The sequence below is a fragment of the Peromyscus californicus genome, unplaced genomic scaffold (genome assembly GCF_007827085.1).
Source record: "Peromyscus californicus insignis strain IS unplaced genomic scaffold, ASM782708v3 Scaffold_9__1_contigs__length_137607984, whole genome shotgun sequence".
Taxonomy (NCBI): domain Eukaryota; kingdom Metazoa; phylum Chordata; class Mammalia; order Rodentia; family Cricetidae; genus Peromyscus; species Peromyscus californicus.
In genome coordinates, this window is record NW_026294617.1 from 62,412,629 (window position 1) to 62,438,828 (window position 26,200).

Here is a 26,200-nt window from a genome sequence, read left to right on the forward strand (position 1 = left end):
GCCTTTTCCAGAAAGCTTATTGTCAGGCAACTGAGCCAGTTATTTTGAGTTACTAGCCATTGTGAGACCTTCAGAGAGGATTAGACAGTGAGAGGAAAGGAGAAAACAGGACATTAATGCACACATGTTCACATGTGACCTGGCTATAGCTATAGTGGTTGCTGTTTGCTGTTTGGACTCTGGATGAAACACTTGGCCCTCTTCCTTACCTGATCCATGTCAGCCATTCGTGTAGCCCCATCATCTCCAATGCCAATAACTTATTTCCAGTCTTCATCATTGGTCTTCCACACTCTTCATTTAATATTTAATTATATATGTCCTATAAAAAACAAATACTTTTTGGCCTATATATCTTCTCAGTCTCAGCCAATCTATCCTCAAAACTATTAAAGGATGACAGCAGATATTACCTTCCCATTTTAAACTAAGGCTGACACTGTCTTCAAAGGAGGATCCATTGTAGGTCATTATAGACAGTTCATGGCTTGGAGCATATGGTAGTGTGATTTGACAGATCAAGATTATAGCACTAGTACCTAGAATTAACAACATGATGTTGTGTAAAGGTGGCTGTTGGAATACAGGTTCAATCGCAAGCTGAACAGGAAGAAGCAAACATTCCCTGTAACTTAGTTATTGTTTTATAGCTATGAAGAGACACCATGATGAGGACAACTCTTACAAAAGAAAACACTTGACTGGGGGCTTACTTATAGTTTCAGAGGGTCAGTCCATTATTATCATGGTGGGGAGCATAACAGCACATAGGCAGGCATGATGCTGGAGCAGTAGCTGAGAGCTACATCCTGATCTACAGGCAGCAGGCAGAGAAAGACACTAGGTCTGGCCTAGGCTTTTTAAACCTCAAAGCCAATCCCCAGAGCCACACCTCCTCCAACATGAACACACTTACTCCAACAAAGTCAAACCCTACAATCCTTCCCAAATAGTTCATCAATTGAGGACCAAGTATGCAAATATATGGGCCTATGGAGTCATTTTCATTCAAACCACCATACCCTGCATTGAGTCCTATACACCCCACTTCCCCATGTATCCTTAAATAAACTTTTACCCATAATGCTTACATTTCTCTTCCTTACAACCTGGCCAAATTGCTTATTCCTAATACTCACCTGAGACAGTGGAAAGGTTTAGGCAGTGCTTTCTAAATGACTTTAGACTCCTCTAGGACAGAGCCCTCTGTGACAATGCCTCTTGCTTGTAATATCATTCATCAGAGTTTTTCCCAAAATAGTCAGTTCCTTGAGAAAGGGTGGGTACTTCCTTCTCTTCTCTTTTTTCTTCTTTCTCTTTCTTTTTTCCTTTTATTGAAAATAGATTTTTTTCTCACATAGTATAGTCTGATTATGGTCTTCCCCTCCCAGTTCCTCCCCACCTCCCTTCCCATCTGCATCTTTCCTGTTTCTCATTAGAAAGCAAACAGCCTTCTAAAGGATAATAAGAAAATAAAATGTGATAAGATAAAACAAAAAACAAAGACATCAGAATTGGAAACCAACAGAAGGAAATGAGCCCTAGAGAAGGCACAAGAATCAGAGACCCACTCATTCACATACCCAGCAATCCCATAAAAACACTAAACTGGACATCATAATTGATAATACACATAGGACCTGGTACAGACCTTTGCAGGCCCTGTGCATGCTGCCTCAGTCTCTGTGAGTTCATATGTGCTTTGATCAAGTTGGTTTAGAGGGCCTTGTTCTCTTGGTGTGCTCCATCTCCTCTAGCTCTTATTCTGCCTTCACTTCCACAGGGTTCTCTGAGCCTTGAGGGGAGGTGTTTGATTGAGACATCCCATTTAGGGCTGAGTCTTCCAAGGTCTTTCCCTGCATATTTTCTAGCTATAGATCTCTATTTGTTCCCATCTTCTACAGGATGAAGCTTCTCTGATGATGGCCGAGGAAGACACTGACGTATGAGTATAGCAGAATATCATTAAGAGTCATTTTATTGCTACTTTTTTTTTAAACCACAGTAGTATTTGATTTTACCATAGGTCACTGGACTATCTAGTTTTAGTTTCTTGATCATCTAAGCAGTGTTGGGTATGGGCACCATCTTGTGGAGTGGGCCTTAAATGAAATCAGATACTGGTTGGTTACTCCCACAAGCTTTATGCCACCGTTGCACTCGCATATCTTGCAGGCAAGATAGTTTGTGACTAGATTCATGTTTCCATTTCTCTTTTGATGGCATGCAGATTCCTGTACCAGAACATAGTGGTGAAAGCTCTATATAGGCACCAGCTTGATTTCTGCATGTTCAGTGACTTGGGTAGGTATTGTGTTAAGCTATGGGATCTTGCTGTGAGTTTTCTGAGAGTAACGGATAGTCTTGGCAACAGCCTAAATTGTTTGGGGATTCCCATGGGACCCCTTTAGCCAACAACTCAATCAGATTTAACCCAATCCTAGGCCTGGAAGCTTCATTTGGCTACAAGTGATGGCCCATTGGGCCTCTGTCTCCCCCATTATTTGGCTATTTCATTTAGATTGCCTTCATATATGCATATATTTTAGGAAGTTCCTACTGTATTAGGTTTCCGTACTACCCCTGAAATGGCTCTTTATTTTAGCTTTCTCTCCCTATATTTCCTCTCTAGTCTCCTTCTTGCTTTCCTCTCCCCACTTGACCCTCCTGTTCCAGACCCCCATCCATTTATAACTAGTCTATTCCCCTTTCCTAATGAGATCTGTCTGTCCCCAACCCCTGCATTCCTTACTCTATACCTAACTTCTGTGGCTCTATGAATTGTAGCTTGGTTGTCATTGACTTAACAGTTGATATCCACATATAAGTGAATATATACTGTATTTTTCCTTCTGGATCTGGAATACATCACCCAGGATGGTTTTTTTTTTTTCTAGTTCCATCAATTTACCTGTAAATTTCATGATTTCATTCTTTCTAACAGCAGAATAATACTCTAAGTATAAATGTACTACCTTTTCTTATCCATTCTTTTATTGAAGGACATCTAGTCTGTTTCCAATTTCAGGCTATTGTAAATAAATCAACAATGGATATGGTTGAACAAGTGTCTCTGTGACAGGATGAAGCATCCTTTGGATATATGGTATGGCTGGATCTTGAGGTAGATAGATTCCTATCCTCCTACTGATTTGTGTAGTGGCTGTACAAGTTTGCACTTCTACCAGCAATGTATAGGCGTTTACCTTGTTCCACATCCTTGCTAGCATGAGCTGTCACTTATTGATCTTAGCCATTCTGACAGGGAACACCTCTTTCTTAAACTACAGCTTAAACACACACAGAAAACATTGCTCTGATTGTTTGTTTAGACTCCACTGTGTTAAGTGCTCTCACATGGCTTTGTGACTTTATGCTTACTGTGCCCTGTGCATAGAATGGCCTAGAAAGGGAGATCTTTTGACCTCAATATTGATAGTGTTATAGAGATCTCCTTCTGGCTTCCCCTTGGACTTCTATTCTTGTATTCCTTGTTGAATGGATTCAGATGAGACATAGAGCACAGTAGAGAAGATAGATAATGTTAACTATAGAGCGAAAAGATGAGCGTAGGCAATGACCAAAGTAGCCATTGCAAAGGAACTCTCTCACTGATTGAGGGTGGACGGTAGCCACAGACCATCTATAGACTTGCATGTGTAGGTAGGCATTATAGAGTTTTCTAAAGACTCTGCAACATTTTCCTGCCCACATCATTGACAGGCCCATTAAAATTAATTCTTTTGTCCTTTTTAATTAACTCTTAGGAGAGTGACAGTATTAGTCTTTGTTCTTTATCAGGGCCAGAGATATAACTTCAATCCCAAACTTTTAAACAGAAGCATATAACAGTAGATTTTTCTTATTAAAGAAAAAAATCTATAAAATAGCCATGTTTTACTAGGAGAAAGTAGACTTCCCTTGACGCTTCAACAAAGCCTTGCTGCATCCACATTTCTTTCTTTTAAATGGTGTTTCAAATCCTGTCAAAAGGTACTTGTAGTACTTTCTCTTTTCTTGAAATTAATATGCTACCAGAGACACCAGAAGTTGGGATCTAAAACTCTTCGTGAGGGAGAGGTCAATTCTCAGTGACTTGCAGGACTTCTAATTTTTATTTTCTTAAGATTTATTTTAAGTGTTTAGGTGTGTGAGTGTCTGCATGTATGCATGTGTACCATATGCATGCCTGGTGCCAAAGGAGGTCAGAAGAAGATGTTTGCATCTCCTGGAACTAGAAATGTCAGCAGTTGTGAGTTTCTGTGTAGATGTTGGGAACAGAATCCAGGTCCTCTGCAAGACCAACAGGTACTCTTGACTGCTGAGATATCTCTGCAGTTCCTAGCCTTCCAATTTTTAACTAGATACCTAACAGTATTGTTACCCATATTGACCTCAAACAGGACCCTCTTTCCCCCTTTCAGAATTGTGGAACGAATAATACCACCAGTAACTGAGCAGTAAAGGATAGTTTCATTCTTCAAGAAAATGAGAACTGAGAAATAAACTTGGAGTCAATTTCTCTGCCATGGGGATTGGAAGATTATAGACAGAGGGTGAGAGGAGAGGGAAATGTAGACTAATAAAGAGGGGAGGGGTAATGTCTTTCTGGGAATGTGGATATTTTCTAGGAACATGGCCACTACCTCCTTGGTAGCTGTGTTACTACTAGAGTGTGTCATGTAGTGTATAAATACGACGTTATAATGAAGTTCGATGTGGGGTGTGGATGACTCTGACAGAGTTTGTAGACCTATGAAGAGAGACTTCCAGCCTATAAGCCTGCTGTCCTCAAAGATAGCACAGACTAGAGCAGGGCAGACATTCAGATAGGCCACCTAGTCAGTACTCTGAGTAACTATATTCTTTAACATCCCCCTTCCCTGGCACTCAGGAGGCAGAAAAAAAGTTAGTGTTTTAAAACTTGTTTTCATGCCATTCTTTCTCATCAGACCCAAAAGCAATAGGACTAAGATTCTAACTGTATCCTTGACGTAAGTGTGTTTTAAGACTGGCATTTGCCACCTCCCCTGCCACACACACACAGACACACACATACTTCAGACTCCATTCTGATCTCACTCACCACCAGAGTACAGCTGCAGGTTCTTTGGTAGCATTAAAAGTCTGGTTGCATAGCTCCACTAAGCTGTTGTTGTTGTTGTTAATTTTGTCAGGAGCATGAAGAATTTGCTGTTTATTTTTATTTATTTATAATATTAATAAAATTATATAAAAATAATTTCTTATTTATTTATAATATTAATTATTATCCCTCATAATTAAGGTAGGCATAAAAATGTGGGTAACAAAGATCATATCAGTCTACAGGCAGATCCACATAAACTTCATTTCGACTACATGAAGCTACATTCAATAAATGATAAATTAGCTTATTCTTGAGGCTACTGAGTTCAAAAATATTTGCTGTCTACTCTTAGGTATTTAAAATTATTTAAAATTGAAAGACAAGAAAATGATATAAGTAGAATTGATTTTATTCAAAATACTTGTATATCAATGTAAAATTAGTTTAACTAAAAACCCCAGCTAAATCATATAAAATGAAGACTCTGCCCATATGCTTCTTATCTATAACAAAGACTTTGCCATTATAGTAATTACATGTTCCTGGAGAGCAGCTTCTGGTCTTGGACATGAACAATATGAAATAGAAAATGAGAAAGTATGAAGTAGGTTCTGACAAAAATTAAAACAACCAATCCATACGTCCTTGTTTGTCATTAAAAAGGAGCATGCCTAGCAGAGCAAATATCAGGAGTATCCAATATATACACAGTAGTCAAGTTAATTTATTTTGCAGGAATCAGTTCTTTCTCAGGAAAAGCAAGGACACATGATAACCCTAACACTCGATCAAGAGTTGTTTATTAGCCAAGTCTAAGGGTATGGCTCAAGTTGATTGGAACTTCTTTGACATATTTGCTTTCTAGCCTTGCAACTACAGACCCTTATTTGATCTCAGGTCATCAGGCTTTACAGAAGGTACACTTCCCCACAGAGCCATCTCACCATCTAGACCAGTGGTTCTCAGCCTGTGGGTCACAACCCTTTGGGGGGTCAAGTGACTCTTTCACAGGGGTCACATATCAGATATCATGCATATCAGATATTTTCAGTACAATTCATAACAGCAGCAAAATTACAGTTGTTAAGTAACAATGAAAATAATTTTATGGTCACCACAACATGAGGATGTGTATTAAAGAGTCACAGCATTAGGAAGGGTAAGAACCTCTGCTGTAGGCCCTTATTTGACAGAACAAAAGACCTTAGCTAGACCTCTCAGGTCTCCTTATCCCACCCTCACCTTCTTCTTTATTCTTGGAAATGACCTTTCTATACTCCAGTTCTCCACTGTCCAAACTTCTTGGTCTATAAAAGATTTATACTATCTCAGCATTGCTTTCCACATGTCTAGTCAGCACCCTTGCTCTGCTAGCCCCTAGCACGTGCGTTTGCCTGACATAGAATACCTCACAGCTGTGCATGGTGCATGTTGTAGGCTGTTTCCATGCATTCCCCGTGCTGTTCCCACCCATGTGTGCAATGTCCTGTCCAAAATCTGTCTCATTTTTCAAGTCTCAGTACCTGCTGTCTGATTTTGGTTCAGCAGCTAAAATTAGTCCCTTCTCTCTGTGTGCCTTCAATTATCTCTGATCAGATACCAATCACTGAAACTCCAGGGCAACTATGCCTGTTGGGCCATGTATTTTAGCCCATGTCTCATATCTTTTCATTCCATACACAACCTACTCCGACACTTGCATTAAGTCATCGTAAATCCAGTAAGTCCATTTGGCCTTCATCTATGCAAAGAAAAAAACAAGAAGTGAAAAAAGCTCATCAGATATGACTTGGCTATCACTGTATAAGATAGAATAGAAATATTATGATACGAGGAACTTGGATCATAATGATGAGCCTTGACTGATGAAGTCTAGAGAAATTCTAGACCTGCCTGCCTTGGGTTAGGAAAGAAATGATTGGCTCAGGATTTCTTCCCTAACTGACATTTTTCTACCTTGTTAGCTAACTAATCAAACTGAAGCAATAAAAGAGATACCCTCTTACCTCCAAGTTCAGCAGTTGCAGTGCTGAGGAACATTTACCAAATAGAACCTTTCTTCCCTCCTTCCCTCTCTTGCCAAGGTCAGTTGAATGATGTCAGTGTAACAAAATAACCTCATAGTCTTTCAGCTTCCTGATTGTTATTGCCTTCTTCAAGTAAATGCCTGACTCTTGAGGCAGAATTATTTGCTCTTCTCTCTATATTCCCAGCACACTATATATAGACTTTTATAGCTGGCTAAAAAGTGGTATAAGGCCAGGAGTTGTGGAGCGCACCAATCCCAGCACTTGAGAAACAGAGACCCGAAGGGCTATATGAGTGAATGGAGGCAAATCTGGTCTACTAAGACCCTGTCTCAAAAAAAGAAAAAAAAGGTAAAATAGAACATGAAGTTGCAGCACTTGAATGCTTAGCACAAAGTAAGCATCCAATGAATGATGAATGTCTTGGTCTAATGATATGAAGAGTCAAGATTACTTAGGTTAATCCCAGCTCCAAGAGCACTTAAGTAGTATGTAAAAAGGAACCACTGTCTATGAACACAGATTTAATGTCAAACAGTATTTTCTACAATACTTGTCTGAAAAAAAGTTCATAAGGAGTTCACTTAAGTGCTCCCAGATGAGGGGAAATGGCTCTAACACAATGGCTGTCAGAATGCACAGATGCTTAAGGTAATTTAAGTGTTGGAACAGGCCCATAGAACACCTGTATTCTTTGATTTTGCCATTTAATGTTTTAGTAATATAAAACTTGTAAGTAATCTGAATATTAAACAAAGTTTAATCGTCATTATACCCCAACTGAATTTGTTGTAGGAAAACTCAGGGTAATAAAGCTTCAGTTAAACTAAGCTCCACTCTTCAGTCTTGTTCCAGTTGGATCACTGACTAAAACAATTCCTCCTTTCCACCATAAGAATCACCATTTTTGATTCCTTTGTTGTTTCAAGATTTTTTTCTCATGTAGCCTGGATTGGCCCAGAATTCCCTAGGTAGTGCAGGCTGGTTTTGAGCCCCACTGTGTGATGCAAGCAAGTCTTAAACCCCCCTGTGTAGCAGGCTGAGCTTGAACTCCAATCTTCCTGCCTCCACATCCCAAGTGTTGGAATTAAAGACATGTGCCACCATACTTGGTTATTTTGCGATTCCTTTTTTTAAGCTATATTTTTAATTTATGTGTGTGGGTGCTTTGCCTATGTGTGTGTTTACCATGTGTGTGCTATGCTCATGGAGGCCAGAAGAGGGTGTTGTATCTTTAGGAATTGGAGTTACAGATTGTGAGCCACCAGGGGTTGCTGGCAACTGAACCCTGGTCCTCTGCAAAAGCAGCAATAGCTCTTAAGTGCTGAGTCATCTCTTCAGTGCCTGTTCTGTAACTCTTGACATTTAACAGACAAGTATTGTTCTCCATACCATACAGGCCTGGAGCTCTCCATCTGCTGCTTCAGCCTTCTACATGCAGGTATTTAGGCATGTACCACCTCTGATAAAACAGTTCCAAAACCTGAAATGCAACTCCAACCTGTGGTGTCATTTTTAGTGAATATACAAAAGTCTTGAAGGCATGTTTTTAACACTGCTCTGATCCAGTGGATTCAGTGAGATCACCTTCCATGCTTGGCACTGCTAATTTTGTCAGAATAATTTCCTTTGATTCTACCTATATAGGCTATATATACTGACAGCTGTGATACACCTCTAATAAGCTCATAAACTACACTTACAGTACTTATACTTACACTGACAGTCAAACAAATCAGGTTTTGTTTTTTTTTTTTTAAAAAAAGGACATTAGTGAATTTAGCTTAAAAAAAAGAAACTAACCAGTGACATATATACAGGTTTAAGGGCAGAGGAAAAAACACGGACTTGATTTTATGTTCACCTTTGTAGATCCCCATTAATAATCACACTAGTATAATAAAGTAACCAGAAATACAGTTTACCTATCAATCTATGTGTGTGCAGATGTTTGTGTATTTATTTAGTATGTATGTACACCAAATACTGGAATTGCTTCAATCCTATATCCATTTACCTTTTTTTTTGTTGTTGTTGGTTTTTCGAGACAGGGTTTCTCTGTAGTTTTGCGCCATTTACCTTTTTAAAGTAGTCATACAGGCATATGAAAAAAAAAGAAGAAAAACACAGTATCAGACTATTCAAAAGTGAATATAAATAGCTACTGTCACTGTTTCTGCAGGAGAAAACATTTCTGTGCTTTTTAGCCAGTTACTTTCAGTAAGTTCTGTCAACACTGATCTCAGAACATGAAAATAATATTCTCAACTGACTTGAAATTATATTGTTACATGAAGAAAGGCAAAACAGAATGTGAGACATGGTTTCTTTTTGGCTAATTATCAAACGTTTTCATCTAAATGAGGGAAAATGTTCCCTTTAATACCAGTCATTCAATAAGCAGAATACAGTTACAGTAAAGTTAGTGATCTCAGTTGATAACAGCATAATGATTACAAGAGGAAACGAATAACCCAAATACTCTCCTGTGAATGTCACCTCAGGGCTGCTTTTCTGGGGATGCTGAGTCTTGACAGGCTGCAGTGCTTCCAAGGGCTCATGGTGCTCTGCAGCAGAACTGCCTGAGAGGACACGGAAAGGCTCTGTTCGGCTTCCGTGGTAAGCACTGTGTATGATTCTTAATCACTTTTGTTTATCTAGAACACAGTGTTGAATGCCACATTTTCTCAACAAGCTTCTAAAGTTTTGTGTTCTATAAATATAAACATAGTCCCACACAAACTCCATAAACATTCACATGGGGATTGGAAGTTAGTCAGACATCATCCACAAGCAGAATGGGATACAGATTGCAGGAAAGGTCATATATGATGCCAGGCCCATGTAGAAAATGGACACTAGTCCCAAGACAGCTGAAGCAAGAGAACTCCTCTGATCACGAATGATTATCTTCACAGTCTCATAAAACTGGAAAACAAAAGTTAATAATGTTAGCAACCATGGCTGCAAGGAAGCACTCACCCCATAGACTAAGTAGTCTTCCAGAAATACTTTATGTTCCCAGGGATTTATGAAATAATATACAGTGTTACAGAAAACTGTAGAATGTGCCACATAGAAGTCACACAGCATTAAATGTTAAAGACATCATTAAACTAATACTAATTAGCATATTCTAAAACTAACCTAAGAAAGAAGTTTCTAACCTTGAGTTAAAAAATAATTAGGCGCCTTTAATCCCAGCACTCAGGAGGCAGAGCCAGGTGGATCTCTGTGAGTTCGAGGCCAGCCTGGGCTACCAAGCGAGTCCCAGGAAAGGCGCAAAGCTACACAGAGAAACCCTGTCTCGAAAAATGGAAAAAAAAATAATAATTAGGTAGTTCTTCTACTTCAGTACCCTAAAATTTGATGATACCAGTTATATCCCTTAAAGTCTAAAGAGAAATCCTGTCTCAAAAAAAAAAAAAAAACAAACATTTAACCGATCTAGACTCCAGACTTCCTTCTTCATGGGAATACCAGGGTAGCCTGGAAGATAAAGAAAATGAAGTCTTTCATATAAAAGACTAGTTGGTGTTCTTCTATGTACTACATAAATGTAGTTATTTCAGTGATTGTCATCACTGCTCTATTTCTTGGCAGCGATCTCTGTCCCATTGTCATTGCTAGAATTTAACAGCTGTCATTGTCATGTGAGTTTTGCTGTCCACACCAGACTCAGGATCCTTTTCTAGAGTATGGCATTGTATATGAGATGAGGTCTTACTGTATTGCTCAAGTTGACCCAGAACTCCAGGGCTTAATGGAATATCCTGGAGCTGGGAAGATTTCAAAAATCTTTACTTTTTAATGTTTATTTTTATTATTTTTAATTATATGTATGTGTGTATCTGTGTGTGGGAATGTGCACATGAGTGCAGGTACCCATGGAGTCTAGAAGCATCAGAAATACATCTGTTCCCGGAGCTAGAGTTACAGGCAGTTGTGGGTGTTGAGAACCAAACTTTAGTCCTTTGTAAGAGTAGTATGAACTCTTAACTGCCGAACCATCTCTCCAGCCTTGTTTTTATGTTCTTTTTTTCCTTGATTTGAGACAGACTTTCACCATGTTATCCCTGGTTGCCTGGGACTTCCTATGTAAAAGAGGCGGGCCTTGAACTATAGGGATCCTCCTGCCTCTGCCTCTAGAGTGCTGAGGTCAAAGGTGTGCACCACTGTGCTTGACATAATTTCTAAATTATTAATGAATACAATAAGCAGTTTAATACAGTCAAGGACCTCAAGGGACTTCTCAGTTAAGGACCAACCACAGATATGGCAGTAGTCCTGTAGGATTCCAGCCTTAGCAGAGGATGATGGATGATCTTGAAGTTCTGATCTTCTGATCCTTCTATTTCTACCTCCTACAGGCATGCCTCACCACACCCAGTCATCCAATTTATACAGTTCTGAGGACCAAACCTAGCATTTCCTGCATTTTGGGCAATTACCTAACTCAGTTATATTTCCAGTCTTAGAAATTTTGCCTTTCTAGAGATGCTTCCTGGCCTGATGGCCAAATGGACAGAGAATAGGGGGAGGGAAAATAGGGAGGGAGAAAAAAAGAGAGGGAAAGGAGGAAAGAAGGAAGGAGGGAGGAAGGGAGAGACAGACACACAGAGACGGAGACAGATGCACGTGCATCCACACAAATCACACACATTCCTGTGTGTAATAGAGGCAAGTTTTAGAGGGTCTTGAGAGGGCCTACCCCTTTCTGAGGAGACACTAGCAAGTTAATGGGTACTGAGGAGAGTTGATATTTCACTGATTAGTTACCCAAATTCCAGTAAATAACACCCACCCATGCTCATACAAACAACCCTAACTATTGTGGTGGTTTGAATAAGAATGTCCCTCATTGGCTCATGTATTTGAATGCTTAGTTGTCAGGGAGTGGCACTGCATGACAAGAATAGGAGGCATGGCCTTGTTGGAGGAAGTGTGTCACTGAGGGTGAGCTTTGAGGTTTTGAAAGCCCAAGCCAGACCCAGTGACTCTCTCTTCCTTATGCCTTCAGATCTGTATGTAGAACTCTCAGCTACTTCTCCAGCAACATGTCTACCTGTGTGTCACCATGCTCTCCACCACAATAATAACAAACTAACCTCTAAAACTGTAAGCAACCCGCTGTGGTCATGGTATCTCTTCCCATCACCAGAACACTGACCAAGACACTAACTAAATTCTGTGAGTCACACACATTAAAAAGTCAAGAAAGTAGGAGGGGACTTGTGAAGTAGATGTGGGTTAGCTGGGAGCGGGTGGATAATAGACGGGGTGTGTGGTCAAAATGCATTGTACACATGTATGACATTGTCAATAAATTTTTTTAAAAAGCATTCTCGCAAAGATTTAAAAGCTCTCTTTTAGTGCATTTGAAACTTACTTATTAGAGAGGGGGTGTGTGTATTCAAGAGGACAACTTTGGAAGTTGGTTCCCTTCTTCCACTATGGATTCAGACATGAGGTTTGAACAGGGAACCTCTATACCCACTGACTCCTCAGTGCCCTGCTAGTGTACACTGTTAGCATCAAGAAGTGTTCACCTGAGGGAAGGTGTTGGAAAAGTTTTTATAACTGAAGTTTAAGAAGAGATGGCTTTGCCATGCTGATGTAAGATACAATAGCTGTGAAGATGAAAACATCATCAATCAGACCCAGAAGCAAATAACGGTTTGTTTCTAGAAAGTGGAAACCATGAAGCTGGAGAGATGGCTCAGCCTTTAACACATACTGCCCTTGCAGAGGTCCCAAACGCCTCCCAGCAGTGTCTGGGTAGCTTACAACTACCTGTTAACTCCATCTCCCAGGATCTCGAGTGTTTGACCTTCAAGGAAACTTGAACTTGTGTACATATGCACACACACATGTAATTAAAATCATGAAAGGCCGGGCGGTGGTGGCGCACGCCTTTAATCCCAGCACTCGGGAGGCAAGAGCCAGGCGGATCTCTGTGAGTTCGAGGCCAGCCTGGGCTACCAGGTGAGTTCCAGGAAAGGCACAAAGCTACACAGAAAAACCCTGTGTCGAAAAACCAAAAAAAAAAAAAAAATCATGAAAGTAAAAATCTTCTTTAAAATTTGAAGTATTAAAATTTGAAGTAGAAATCATATAGTACTAATTTCCCTTTTATAAAGAAGAAATAGAAGAGGAGGAGGAGAAGTTGTTGTTCTTAGAATTATAAATTTGGGGTGAGAATTTTCCCCCCATGCAGGAATCTAGTCTGGGGTTGGACTGTTTGTTAGGTCATTCAAGGAAAACACAGAAACTCAGTTTCACTGGAGACCCTAAAGCTCCATGAATTAAAACATTTCTCCTCTGTTGTGAAACATACCAACATTCCCCCAAATTAGAAACTACCCAACTAGTTCTCTTTGTGATTAATATTTTATTGCTGGTATGAAGCACTTATACCTCCTTTTTTGTAGAAATATGTAACAGTTCTACATGTATGCTATGAAAGGGTAACTCAGTTTGAACAGGAAAACTTTTTCCTTACAGTAATGATTGGCTTACTTCTTAACTAAATCCGACATGTCTCCTTTGGTACACTTTTGGAGTCAGTGCTTGTGAATGTGGGGAAGTTCACTTCTAAACAGGCCTGGACTAGAGGAGAGAGTCTTTAATCATTGCACAGTATTCTAATTGTATTTTAATTTACCACAGAAAATGATTCCTAAAATAAGTATTCTGGTTCAATTAAAAATCAAAAAAGTTTAAAATACCAATATAAAAGCAAATAGCTTTGTTCTCTGCTGTGTCAAAAATTACTTAAAATACAGATCAATTTAATTTAGACTGTAGAGTGTGATGATTTGTTCTTTTGGTCCAAAAAAGCATCTAAACGTGAAAAATAACACCAAAGTTTATTGTGTGATTGCCCAGGATTCCATAAAGAAAAGCAAATATTAATACTCCCTTAATAATTATAGTCAAAGCTGAGAAGGATTCAATTGCTAATAAATGTGCAGAATTATAAACTAAGTATCATTTGTGAGTTGAGTGGTTTCTTTTGGAAGTAATCTATTTCCCCTTTGGGTTTCTAGCTTATTTAACAATCATTTTCTAATACTTGTTTGGTGGGTTTTTTTTCCCCACAGTACCCATAAAATTACCTTCCAATTTGTAGGGATGCTGAAAATGAATTGTTTTAATTAATCTCTGGGGGATTTAAAATCCAGTCTATCTTTGAAGCTAATAGCTAGGAGATGCTTAACAATGAATGAAGACCTGAAGTGGAGTTAAAGTGACCTAGGAAGAAGTCACAACACCAAGGAAAACAATTCTCTGAGTCAAACACAGAAATAAAGGATGTCTACCAGGAATGTCCTCCTACCAGGAATTTTGAGCCTAGTAAGCATCTAACAAGATGAGAAAACTGGACACCTCCTGCCAATTGCACCTCAGTCTTTCAGCCCCTTCCCCCTGATCATTTGAACTATCTCTTGTGTGCAGACCAAGATGACTTGTGCAACAGTGACAGGCAGCACTTCGGAATCACTGAAGTATTCCATGTGGCCACACCCTTTCACTTCACATTTTGAGATATCTTTTCTGCAAGGCACAGTGTGATTTGTTTACCAAATCTCTCCTAGAAACACCGGACCTTTCCTTTATCTAGAATTCCTAAAAATGGTGTGGTTGGGGAGATGTCCAAAAAGATCTCGGATCCAGCCGTCCCCCCTACCCTCTCTATCCCCCCCACCCGCAAGTCTCTCCTACCTTCTCAGCCTGTGGACTGATCGGAGTGCCATATCTGCAGTGGGTCACAAAGTGTTCGCAGTTGTTCCACAGTAGGCTATAGGGGGTGAGCCCCAACTGCTGCTCAGCCCTGCATGCCACCTCCTCATTAAGCAATGACTTCTTTTTGAGAGTCTCGTCTAGGTGATTGACAAGGATGTCTGCTCCGTAGGCAAAGTCCTCTACTGTGTCCACACGGATGCTGGCCACCTTGCAAATGACTCCCGGGATAAGACGCTTGTTGGAGACCACCTTCTGAGTACGTCCCTTGTCGTTGGTCAGGGCCAACAGGATGTCGGGCATTAGATGGGCAACACGGTTGTCCCCGAGGTAGATCCCATAGTGGGTAAAATGGGTCCGTGACACTTCCAGCACATCGCCCCGGAGAAAAGAGCTGATTTCATAGGGACGATTCCTCTCTGTGTCTCCTCCGGGAGTACATACGCTAAAGAGTTTGAAGTTGGAGATGAGGAGCAGCTTCTCCAGGAGGAGTGACACCGCTTCCAACATCGGATTCTTCATCCTGCAGGGACCAGAGTTTTGCGCTGGCCGCCGGGCTGTGCAAGGTGAGCTCGCCAGACAGCGGCGCTGCAGCGCTGCTCACCTGCGGACCAACACTGCGGGGGACTGCCTAGGGTCCGGAGAACAAGACAGCAGAGGATCTAGAGCCTGGCTCAGCCACCCCGTGCTGGGGGTCGAGAAGGGGAGGAACCAGTGTCCAGCAGCCAGCAGCCAGCAGCCCTGGGGACAGTGGTACCGGCTTTGAGGAGCAGGAGAAGTAGCGCGCCTGGAGGCGGTACTCCCAGTGCACTCTCTCTGCCGCTCTTATAGAAGTGCAGAGGGCGGGACGAATGCGGTCACAGGCCAGAGAATAAGGATTGGGCGCGGGCGTTCTGCACCCTGACTCTTCTCCTCGAGGACTCTGCTCACTCGAGATCTTTAAACAGCCCACGTAAAAGAAAGGCCAGAGGCGTGGTCGCGCGAAAGTTTCTGCACCTATCGCAAATAGAGCTCCTTTCTGATGAAAAGTGACCCCGGTATGGTTTCTAGGTGAGAACAGCTCTAAAGGGTGTTAGTACCGCGGTCCTCGGCTTACTAAAGAATTAGTAATCTCCAAAGTGCCTGCGCCGCGAATGCCTGCGGGCTCCACCAAAATTGATCTCTGTCGTTTTAGACACACAGAGTCCAGGTGCACTCAGGTGGCACGCGGAGAAGTGGAATTGCTCGCTGTGCGTCCAGCCCCCCAGCGCGAAAGATTGGAACCCTACAGTTCAGGACGCTCCAAGGCTCCAGCGCTCGTTGAGCGCGCGCCTTCCAACGGTCATCAAGAAACCCCAACGTCTTCTAGCAAAACGAGAGTTATGCCAAGTTTTCTTGATGTCAGGGTCCCAGTTTCGTGTCACTCATCCAACTGTTATGGCCTTAGGTAAAGCGCTGCCGCGCTTAGGGAAACTAAGGAAAGCTCAACGCTGGGACACAGCAGCGGAGCCCTGGCGCAGTAGAGGGTGGTGGGGGAGCTGGCTCTGCTGGGCTGGATTCTGGGTGCCCAGACCCGCCTGGAGTTCTGTATTATGTATTATGTAAATGATTAAATTCCGAGGACAAAGGCCACAAGGGCAAGCCACCCTAGCGCCACAGGGCTAAGAAGGCTAAGTTCTGGACTAAGGCTGCCATCTCCTTTTCCCATGAAGGGACCTGGACCAGGCTGAGGCCTGAGGCCACCTCACTATGGAGGACGGGGCCTTTGCTCCCAACCTGTCTGCTATCAGCGATCTGTCGCTGTCGCTGAACTTTTGTTCATTCCACAGATGACTGTAAATCTCACTACAGTACACTTCCCACCCCCAAGGAGAAAAGTACCTCAAAGGAATCAAGAGAGGAGAGTGGGAAAGAGGAGGTAGGCATGATCTTCCATCAATCCATCTGCAATCATCTTCCCTTACTGCCTACCTGTTATATGCCATGTGCTATGCCCTGCTTTGAGATTCAACAAAATCAACCTGTACTTACCTCCCACACCACCTCTCATTGTACTTCCTTTTTGCATTTGTCTAAGGCCAACGGTGCTCTTTTCACAAGTTGTTTATACTGAGATAGTGAGAAGGGGCTAGGTGAGTTATGGATTAACAGGAAGCCACCTTAGTTCCATCCAAAGAGCCCATGGTAGGAGACAACCAGCTCCAGAAGGTTTTACTTTGATCTCCACATGGGTGCTATGGCACTTGCATGCACACACAATAATGAAAACGTGAAATTGACTATTTCAAGAAATTTTTTGTGGAAAAGAAACAGGATCAAATAGAAGTTTTTGTTGTTTTGTTTAAATGGAGATTCTCTGAGGGGTATGAGAGCATTAAAAGGAGTAAATAAAGGGGAGAGAAAAAGCACATAGTAAAGAAGAACTTAACTCCTCAGCATGGTGTCTGGTGCCTTCAATCCCAACATTCAGGAGACAGGCAGGCAGATCTCTGTGGGTTAGAGGCCAGCCTGATCTACATTGTGACATTCAGGCCAGCCAGGGCTACACATTGAGGCCCTGTCTTAGAAAAAGAAAAAGAAAGAAAATCAGCATGACATATATTGGTGGGAAGCAATGGGTTCAAAACCATAGACAGAGAGCATCAGGGCAAAGTGCAGGGCTTTGCTTGCCTGCCAGGAACAGACGAAGGAGAACAAAGTACAAGGCCTTTGGGAGGAAGGCCAAAGAACTTGGAGCTAGAGGTGTAGTTCATATGAGTACATGTGTGAGGATCTGGGCTCTACCTCCAGTACTAAAGAAACAAAATAAAAGATACCCACCCACCACCTGTCTTGTCCTGTAGATTCTGGAGAAGCTACACAAACCTACCAGGTGGTGTTGTCATCCACCAGGCTGCAGAGGCCTGATGTCTGCTGTAGCCAGGGAACTCAAGGAAATTGTTGTGGTGAAGACAGGGACAACAGCATGCTGTTTGCTCACATTGCAGTGTTAACAGGAAAGTGAGCCCTGTGAGAGCTGCCTCCGGAGCACTCAACTTGTGCCTTGTCCACATCTATTAGAGGAGCCTTTATGTCTCTTCATTGTTGACAAGCATGTCACTCTTACTAATACCAGTCTTTAGGATTAAATGAGGTATATGATGAGGAGGTGCTGATGGAGGAATCACATTAATGATAGAAATTATGGGAGAATAGGACTCTTCAAGAAACTTATCAAAATGTACTTATTTATTTAGAGACAAGGTACAGTCAGAGGTTTTCTCTGGTCCCACCCTGTCCCACAGCCACTCAGACCCAAGTAAACACCCAGGAGCTTATATTATTTACAACTTCTCAGCCATTAGCTCAGGCTTATTACTAACTAGCTCTTACACTTAAATTAACCCATAATCCTTATCTATATTTAGCCACGTGGCTTGGTACCTTTTCTCAGTTTTGCCTTGACATCTTGCTTCCTCTGTGTCTGGCTGGTGACTCCTGACTCAGTCCTTCCTCTTCCCAGAATTCTCCTCATCTGCTCTAGCTACTGGCCAATCAGCGTTTTATTAAACCAGTGTACAAGAACATTATTCCACAGCAACAAAATTTCATGTGTAGCCCTGGCATTGAACCACAGAGATCTGCCTGCTTCTGACACTCAAATGCTGGCATTAAAGTCATGTGCCACCATACCCAGCAAAATTTTAAACAAAATTTTATTATATAAAATTGTTCTAATGTAGCTATTATGCTACTTAATAATAGAATAAAAATAATTATAATTTAAAATAGATTTCTATGTATCTCTGAAGCCTATGTATTATTAAAAATTGAACAGCTAATTCATAAATCATCTTAAGAGACAAAAAAATTATAACAAATTTTACCAACTAAAGGACTGCTAAAGTCTTTACCTTCAAGGAAACCTACAGTCAGCCTCAGGTTGGAGCATTAGATATAAATAACTAGATACTATTTTTCTATTATATAGAAAATAGTTTTTTCATACAATATATTATGATTAGTGTCCTCTTCCCCAACTCATCCAAATTCCTCCCCAGCTACTCTCCTACTCATATCTACATCCCTTCTATCTCTCTTAGAAAACAAATAGGCATCTAAAGAATAACAATAGATAAGATAAAACAAAAACAAATTGCAATGGAGGAAAAATAGAAGAAAAAGAGCTAAATAAAGCACATGAAAGACATATAAATGTAGACACATGCACATTCACACACACAGGAATCTCAAAAACAGAAAACACATATTTACTCAAAAGACCTGTAAGGTTAAAAAAAATGCTCCAACAAACCATTATGAGACTTAAGTTCCTCCAGAAGTGCCATTGCATTTGTTTTGAAGTACCATTGTGTTTGTTTTGTGTTGGCCATCTACTGCTGGGCATGGGGCATTGCTAATTTGGATCTTCTTTCACCACCTTTTAGTTAGTTGGCTAAGGGTTTGTTAATCTTAACCGATTTTCCTAAGAACAAATCCTTTGTTCTCTTGATTATTTGTAATTTGGTCTGTTTCTGTTTTATTGATTTCAACCCTGAGTTTGATTATTTATAGCCAATTTCTCCTTTTGGAAGTTATTTCTTCTTTTTACTCTAGAGCTTTCATTTGTGCTATTAAGCTACTAATATGAAATCTCTTCCAATTTATTTATGTAGGCACTTAGTGCTATGAACTTGCCTCTTAGAACCACCTTCATTGTGGCATATAAGTTTGGGTATATTGTATTTTCATCTTCATTCAATTCTAAAAGTTTTTAATTTTTTTCTTGACCCATTTTTTCATTCAGATGAGACTTACTCAGTTTCCATGAATTTGTAAGCTTTCTGTTGCTTCTGTTGTTGTTGATATCTGGCTTTAATTCGTGGTGGTCACATAGGGTGCAAGGTATTATTTTATTTATCTTGTATCTGTTGATGCTTGCTTTGTGTCCGAGTATATGATCAATTTTGAAGAAAGTTTCATGAGATGTTGAGAAGGTATATTCTTTTGTCATTGTGTGAAATATTTTGGAAATATCTGTTAGGTGCATTTGATTTATGATGTCATTTAGCTCCATCATTTCTCTGTTTAGTTTTTGTCTGGATGATCAGACTATTGGTGAGAGTAGGATTTTGAAATCACCCACTATCAGTGTGTGAGGGTCAATAAATGATTTAAACTGTGGTCATGTTTCTTTTATGAACTTGGGTGCCCTTGTATTTGGTATATAGATGTTAAGAATTGAAATGTCCTCTTGGTAGATTTTTTTCTTTGATGAGTATGTAACGTACTTTCCTATCTCTTCTGATTAGTTTTGGTTTGAAGTTTATCTTGTCAGATATTAAAATGACTACACTGGCTTGTTTCTTGGGTCCATTTGCTTGGACTATCTTTCTCTCTTTTTATTCTCAGGTGATGTCTGTCCTTGATGTTTAGGTATGTTTTTTGGATGCAGCAGAAAAATAGATTCTGTTTTCAAATCCAATCTGTTGGTCTGTGTCTTTTTATTGGAAAATTGAGACCGTTGTCAATGAGAATTGTGAATGAGCAGTGGTTGTTGATTCTGATATTTTGTTGTTTTGGTGTGGGTTTTCCCCCCCTCTTTTGATTTGCTGGTGTATGTTTTCTTGGGTGTGGTTAACATCTTCAGGTTGACGTTTTCCTTCTAGTGCCTTCTGTAGGCTTGGGTTTATAGATACATACTGATTAAATTTTGTTTAATCACAGAATGTCTTTCTTCTCCATCTATTGTGATTGACTGTTTTGCTGGGTGTAGTAGTCTGGGCTGGCATCTGTGGTCTCTTCAGAGTTTGAAGAACATCTGTCCAGGCCATTTTGGCTTTTAGAGTCTCCATTGAAAAGTCAGGTGTTATTCTAATAAGTCTGCCTTTATATGCTACTTGGTCTTTTCCCCTTGCATCTTTTAACATCCTTTCTTTGCTCTGTATGTTTGGTGTTCTGGCATGTGCTGTGGGTGAATTTCTTTTCTGGTCCAGTCTGCTGGTTATTCTGTATGCTCCTTGTACCTTAATAGGGAAATTCTCTCAAAAATATTTCATTTTCCTAAGTTTCTTCTCCTTCCTTTATTCCTGTTATTCTTAGATTTGATATTTCCATAGGTTTGTTTAGATTCAACATTTCCTTTGACTGAGATGTCTATTTCTTCTATCTTGCTCTTGATGCCTGAGATTATTTCTTCTATCTCTTATATTCTCTTGGTAAGGCTTACCTCTGAGAAGCCTGAGTTTCTAAGTTTTTTATTTCCAGTTTTCTATCAGTTTGGGCTTTCTTCATTGATTCTGTTCTACTTTCACGTGTAAGCAGATTTTTCTGATAGAAGCATCCAAATCATAACAAAGAGACTTCTCTTGACTGTTTGCTTAGGCTTATTACTAACCAGCACTTACAACTTAAATTAACCCATTTCTGTTAATTTACATTCTGCCTCATGGCTTTATTACCTTTACTCTGTACTGCCCATGCTACCATCCTGCTTCCTCCATCTCTGGCTGGCGACTGTCTGTGTCTCTGTCCTTCTTCTCCCAGTATCCTTTCTTCCCCCAAAATCCTGCCTAGCTATTGGCTGTTCAGCTTTTTTTTTAAAGCCAATCTAAGTGACAAATCTTCACAGTGTACAAAAAGATTATTCCACAACATTTCCCTTTTTGTCTAAATAAAAAGGAAAGGTTTTGACTCTAATATAATAAAATTATAAACAAGAACAATTATCAGATAAGAATTATGTTTACAACATCAAGTTTATTTGTATTTGGCATATTTGGAGAAAATACTCCATTATTTATTCTATCTTCATGAGTCCAAAACTCTGTACCTAATTTACCTTCTATCATAACTAAGGAAAACTATGACTATCTAATCTTCAACTCCATCAAAGACCCCAGAAGGATATAATATTACCTTAGTAAAAAGGAAGTGCAGAGCAAGCAACTTCCAAAACTAAAAGAAATGACAGAAACAGGAGGTTGCCTGGACCTGGACAGTCACCCAAGGTAAGGTTGGGGCATCCATCTTTGGCCTACAAGCCTACAATATCTGACAGACTTTTCCATGAAGCAGGAATTTTGAAGGACTGTACTGCCCTATCTTGGCAAAGTTTGGCAGCCTTTGTCTTGGTGTCCTGCTTGTCTAGTTTGTACAGAGTACTGTCAGCAGTTGAGGCAAGAGCAGTTTCTTTACCCAGTGACTATTTTTGCCACATTGAAAGCAAACTCCATATGGTGATACTTTGATGTCCATTATCATCTTTTAAGTAAATTGGTGCTGCCAGGAGTAAACAGGTCTCATTGTCATAAAAGACTGAAGTTATTAAAATATCTTAAATACCATATTCTGTAGATCTCTGAAGTGTTTGAAGACCACCTGTCTATCTAAAATATATCTCTATTTGACCTTGAAAACATACCTAATATGACTACAAGTTTGACTATTAACTTGCATTTCTTTATTATCCTAAATAGTTTATAGTAATAACTTTCAAGGACTAGAAATTTATATTACATTGTTAAAGGAGCTGCATAGGTGCAATACCTTAAGCAAGAGTAGAAACATATGTACAGTATGTTCTAACAAAAATAACCTCAAATTTCTGTCAATATTCAAAAATACCTTAAACAAGAGTAGAAACATCTATACTGTACAACAAAAATAACATTAAATTTGTATAAATATACAAAAATCCATACCAATGTAAAATATTTGAGAGTAGTGATTGTTCAAAAGTAGATTCAACAATCCACCTTCTTATCTCATCATTTCTATACTATATCCCCCCTTTACCCTTTTGAAAGAGATCCCTGAATCTAATCTCCTTTGTTTAGCATTTTTCCTGACCATGACCAATAACAACTTGTAACCAACCCAGACATCTATTGACAAACATCTATAACCCATTGATTGACCAAAAAACATCCACCTCACCTCTTGGGAATGTGGGCTTCATGTTCTCTAGACTGCTTCCTGTTGTCTGGGGGCACTGGCATTTTTAGGAGACCCTGAGAAAATTGGGATAATGGTCAAGTCCTAGGAGAGGTAGCTGTATTATTTGTTGTCCAGTCTTTGTGCAATGGGAAAATGCAAAGTTTATCTGAAGTCCTGGCCAGAGTGCCCTGTGAGGCTGGACCATCTCAGCCAGCATTCATGTCTTGAACTGTTTTCTTCATTTCATTCTACTGTTTGTGTTTTCACAGCAGTAGATTTCATTAATGGATTTATTCATACTATCTTTAAGGACTTCTAACATATTCATAATAGCTATTTTGAAGTCCCTATCTTGTGCTCCAGCTATATTGTATTTCTCAGGGTCTGCTGTACTAGGATTGCTTTGCTCTAATGGAGACATATTTCCCTGGCTGTTAATGTGATTTTACACAATGCCCAGGTGTCTAGGTATGTGGGATTGGGCTGATTATAATTCTAGATGCTAATATCTGGTCTTGTGTTTGTTTTGTGGGTATTCAATTCCTTGATTTCTATTGTCCTTTCTGGTTCTTAGGAGAATATGGTGACTGTGGATTGTCTGCCTCTGAGACACTGCCAGCTGTGGCCACTGGGGGGTCCCTGGGTAGACCTTTTTTCTGATTCTCTAGCTAGTGTGACAGCTAGACAATTCAGGAACATAGCACATGAAATGAATGCCAAAGCTGAGCTCACTCAAGATGTTCAGCGCTAAAATGGAAAGGACCCAATAAGTAGGGAAAGGAAGACACTTTTTTCTTTTATCCTATAATTTGCCATAGTAATAGATTTCTAGAATATTTGCAAAAATGTATAAAAAATTCCTACATGATCTTCATCCATATTCTCCAAATCTTGCTTTACCCTTTACCTATAGATGTGGACACATGTCTGCACATACATTTTCCCCACCTATTAGCAAGGTATAACCATGATGTCCCTTTACCCCTCAACCCTTCACTGTATTCTCTCAAAGGATAAAACATTCCTTAACATAATCACACTAGAATTATCAAAGTCAGAAAATTATTAGCAGTATAATCATCTCATCTTCAGACTTCCTCAGAATTTTCTGATTGCTGTAGTAATGGCCTTTAGAGAAAAAAAATAGTCCAAATGATGCCTTGCCATCTGTTGTTATGTCTTGCTGATGTCCTTTCACCTAAAACTGCCCTTTTCATGATACTGACATGTGGCAGAACACAGAACTCCTGTTTTTTTCAGACATTAGTCAGTTTGTGTTTTGTGTTTCTCCATGCTGAGTTTCAGATGGTGTTTTTTGGCAGGAATGCCACAAGAGTGGTTATGTGTCCTTTTGAGTGTATGTTAGCTATGGATGGTGATTTTCCCAGCATCTAGGATCTGAGAAGACACCAGAGCAGCTTCGGAGTTGCTGGAGACAGGGTGGTGCTTAGAATCAGACCCCAGGCTCCCTCTTTTCTTTAAGGTTTATTTATCTTACAATATATGTATGTGCCTTTGTGTGTGTATGCATATGTGTGTGTGTGTGTGTGTGTGTGTGTGTGTGTGTGTATGTATATAGAGTATATATGTGTACCATCTGTGTGCAAGCACCCACAAAGGCTAGAGGCAGATGTCAGATCCCCTGAAACTGGGATTACAGGCAGTTTTAAGCTCCCCCTTTGGGTGCTGAGAACTAACTGATTCTTCTGCAAAAGCAGCAAGTGTTCTTCACTGCTGAGCCATTATCTCCAGCCCCTGAATTATCCCTCAGATTTACTTCGGTCAAGGCCACTCTATGACCTTATGACAAGATACCATTATCACCACAGCAGAGAGACAGAACCATAAGCACTGCCATCATTGAGCATGTACCCTAAAGTCCCTCTGTTGAGGCTAGTGGGAATGTCTCTGACTTTTTTGCCAGTTGCATCTCTAGCTTTAGTTTCTGTATGATTTAATTTGAGCACTCAGTTGTGGACTCACTTGTGCATCCTGACCACATCCAAACGAGAACAAACCCCTTAAATCTTCTCTAAATTACCTAATACCAACCAATACCAATTTTTTTTGGCAATGGTGTCACTAAGGATGACTTTGAACTTTTGCTTTTCTTCATTAGTAGTAATTGTAATAGTAGTGGTAGTGTGTGTGTGTGTGTGTGTGTGTGTGTGTGTGTGTGTGTGTGTGAACTCATGTCGTCCAGTGTGCAAAGCAAGTATCTTTTCTGCTCAGTCATGTTGCTAGCTCATGCCCCTGATTCCTGATCCCAGTGATTCCATATGCCAGGTGTTAGGATTTTAGGCTTGTACTGCCACAGCCAATTTTATGTGGTGATTAGAAAATGCTTTATCTACTGAACTACAGCCTGAACATTTGAGCTAGCTTTAAGTCTGGCAGAAGACTGATTCATCATCTTTGAAAACAACCTTTTCACTTTGTTTTGCCATATGCACACAGATTTTTTTTAAATTAATCATAATCATAGCTGCCATAAGGAACAATTATTTTTTCCTCTCAAACTTTTTACTATTGAAGTCTGTGGCTTCTTTTCCCATCATGCACTTTCAGCTACCAATTTTGTACAGAACTGAATACATTCATTATTATTTAAACAAAGATCACATTTAAGAGCAATTTCTAAGTATGTTATTTTAATAGATTAATTTTAAATAAGAGAACCTACCCTTTATGTTACTATTTCTTTTATAAGTTAATGACTAATAACATAATATTAGTAATAATTAGCAATATTAGTAATAATAATAACATAAATTGACTCATTTTTCTTTAATACATTTAATCAAGTGGAATGTGGGCATAATAAGAAAATTGAACATTTCCTGGGCTGGTATGAAGCAGACTTTCATAATGATACAATTATATTTTTGATAGTTTTAAACTTTCCTCTCTCCCTCCCTCCCTCCTTCCCTCCCTCCCTCCCTCCCTCCCTCCCTCCGTGTGTGTGTGTGTGTGTGTGTGTGTGTGTGTGTGTGTGTGTGTGTATACATGTGAACTTGCGGAGGTCAAAGAACTACTAAGTTAATTCTCTCCTTCCACCATATGGATTCTGGGGATTGAATTCAGGTCATCAGGCTTCCAGGAAAGTAGCTTTACCTGTTGAACAGTCCCTTTCCAGCCCCATGGCTGCAGTTATATGTAAAGACATGTCAGCTTGTGGATTTCAGGTAATACAGAAACCTCCCCAGCTTGTTTTAATTTCCTCCTGTTCTGGACACGTATCTCTGCTCTGTTGTGCCTGGTGTGTATCAGTCATCCACAGCAATAGAGAGCAGCGTGTGACAGGAACAATATATACTCTGGAAGCTCACAGGATAAAATAGGTCTCTGATACAGCTCAGTGGTGTAGTTCTTGCCCAGCGTGTGGGAGCCCTGGAATTCCATGCCCTACACCTCAAACAAATAAACTTAAGAGCTGACAGAGGCC

The 26,200-nt window shown here is 40.1% G+C and overlaps 1 protein-coding gene and 2 long non-coding RNA genes across 3 annotated transcripts in view; 1 reads left to right on the plus strand and 2 right to left on the minus strand.

The window, feature by feature from the left end:
- The window catches only part of LOC128105830 (uncharacterized), a 69,995-nt gene that overhangs the window by 14,723 nt on the left and 29,072 nt on the right, over positions 1–26,200 (plus strand). Inside the window, exon 4 of the long non-coding RNA XR_008216512.1 lies at positions 9,621–9,735. This is a non-coding gene — a long non-coding RNA (uncharacterized LOC128105830). The remainder of the gene's footprint in view (positions 1–9,620; positions 9,736–26,200) is intronic.
- Positions 219–1,323, minus strand: LOC128105833 (uncharacterized). Its single transcript, XR_008216513.1, has 3 exons — positions 1,140–1,323; positions 414–539; positions 219–322 (listed from the first exon to the last, which is right to left on the minus strand). It is a non-coding gene; the product is annotated as an uncharacterized LOC128105833 (long non-coding RNA).
- Lrat (lecithin retinol acyltransferase) lies at positions 8,857–15,673 on the minus strand. The gene is made up of 2 exons (XM_052731156.1): positions 14,842–15,673; positions 8,857–10,044 (listed from the first exon to the last, which is right to left on the minus strand). The coding sequence occupies exons 1-2, from the start codon at positions 15,379–15,381 to the stop codon at positions 9,889–9,891; spliced, it is 696 nt and encodes a 231-aa protein (XP_052587116.1). The 5' UTR covers positions 15,382–15,673; the 3' UTR covers positions 8,857–9,888.